This window comes from Camelina sativa, chromosome 8, assembly GCF_000633955.1.
Source record: "Camelina sativa cultivar DH55 chromosome 8, Cs, whole genome shotgun sequence".
NCBI lineage: Eukaryota > Viridiplantae > Streptophyta > Magnoliopsida > Brassicales > Brassicaceae > Camelina > Camelina sativa.
The window spans coordinates 26,880,398-26,882,108 of NC_025692.1; the positions used below are offsets into that span (position 1 = coordinate 26,880,398).

Genomic DNA, 1,711 nt, shown 5'->3' on the forward strand with positions numbered 1-1,711 from the left:
TGGCGAAAAGTGTAAGCGATGCGGAGTCTACGAGCAAGGCAGCCTTGTTTCAGACAAAGAGTTCGATGAATGGGAACTTTGTCCCTCTGATTTCTCTGCCAGCCAAATCTATATGCATTTTAAAGAAAAGGAGATTAATGCTACTTTTGTCTGCCACGGTTGCGCCCAGGTCGACTCCGGTTAGTGAAAACTAATTTCCGCATTTATGTTTCCTGTCAAAAAATAAACGAACAGATATGATTGATCACAAGTAATTTTACATATATGAACTGAATGCAATGATGTGTACAGTATCTTCTAAAGCAACGACGGGTTCTAGTCCCCAAGAGGAAGGAAACAACGGGATAACAGTCACGATAGCGATTGTAGCAGGCGTATTGTGTGCAACTCTGGTTGTGGTTGGAGGCGTTTTTACGTTCAAGCATGCTCAAAGGATGAAGAAGCAGCGAGATCAAGCTCGGTTTATGCAACTATTTGAGGAAAGTGATGAACCTGAAGATGAACTTGGACTTGAACCTGTGATATGATATGGTATTGAGCAGGTTCGTCCACAAACAATTATCTGAACAGAGACTTTTTGGTGTTTCATAAGTTTTGCAGCTTCTATTAGGAAAGAGGATTGACAGTAGGAAATCTTGGTATTTTTGGCCATCTGGTTTTTGGTATTTGCTTCTTTGCCCCACATTTTTGAAATCAGACAGAATAATCACAAAAAGAGAAAGCTATAGTACACATTCTAAGCCACTGATGCATATGAAACTTTAAGGTATGTGTTACCAATAAAAGAACTGAATCAGTACCTGCCTTGGAATTCATCAGACTATCTAACTCGAGTTCGGACTACTTCTGATAGCACGGTTGAAGTTATCCAATTCTTTGGAATCAGAACCATGAATCGTCTTAATGGTGTCAATGCAACAGCTGCAGCATAAAAAAGACATTAAAATTGTTCTATTCCGGGACAGAAAATGAGTTGTAGGATCATCAAGTTATGTAAGCAAGTTGATAATTAGCTGAATCCCCTAAATAAGAGATAAATACACATTTGATCTTGACTTCAACACTCTCAGTGTAAGAGCTTGTGAAAGAGAATTATACAACCAAAGAGAATCACTGATGTTACCTGATAGCTTCCTTGTTGAATTTTTTTTCTTCAATCCCGTAGAGTGACTTGAAAACCTCCGGACCAACCCGACAAAAGTATGGACGATCTGAACTCAGGAAAGGAAGATAACGAGATTTTGGTTACAAATGTTCACAGCATATAAAGTTTCAGTTGATAAACAAATGCATCAGAGTGATAAGCTAAATAAATATATGTACCAGAATAAATGGAGCATTTGCGTGTAGCTTTGTTGTAGTTTATGCACCATCCATCATCTCCGATCATGCTTCGATACAGCTGAATTAAGCATAAAAAAACGTCAAAAACATTGATACAATTAACAATTTAACAACTGACAGAGTAATTTCGTCGAACAAGTGGTGGGTGGAAAAAACAAAATTAACCTCGACATCATCAGGGTCATCGAAGATTTCGTCAGGGGTGGCGAAAGCGAAGTCCTTTGCAAGCTTACAGCAAGCTCCACAGCCTTCTACGCATTTCCAAGTCAATTCCTTCGTTGTTCTGCCGGAGGAGAAACCGCTCGTTGACGTCGTCGTTGGCCGCTTATTCTCCGGCTTGGATTTCTTGGATTTAGGCTGTGAAACT

At 39.6% G+C, this 1,711-nt stretch overlaps 1 protein-coding gene across 1 annotated transcript; it reads right to left on the reverse strand.

Annotated features, from left to right (window-relative positions):
- Positions 7-1,707, reverse strand: LOC104709977 (the record flags this gene model as incomplete). The annotated part of the gene is made up of 5 exons (XM_019228857.1): positions 7-212; positions 801-921; positions 1,124-1,211; positions 1,324-1,402; positions 1,510-1,707. Coding segments are annotated over 4 exons (462 nt in total), but the record flags the coding sequence as incomplete, so codon positions are not given.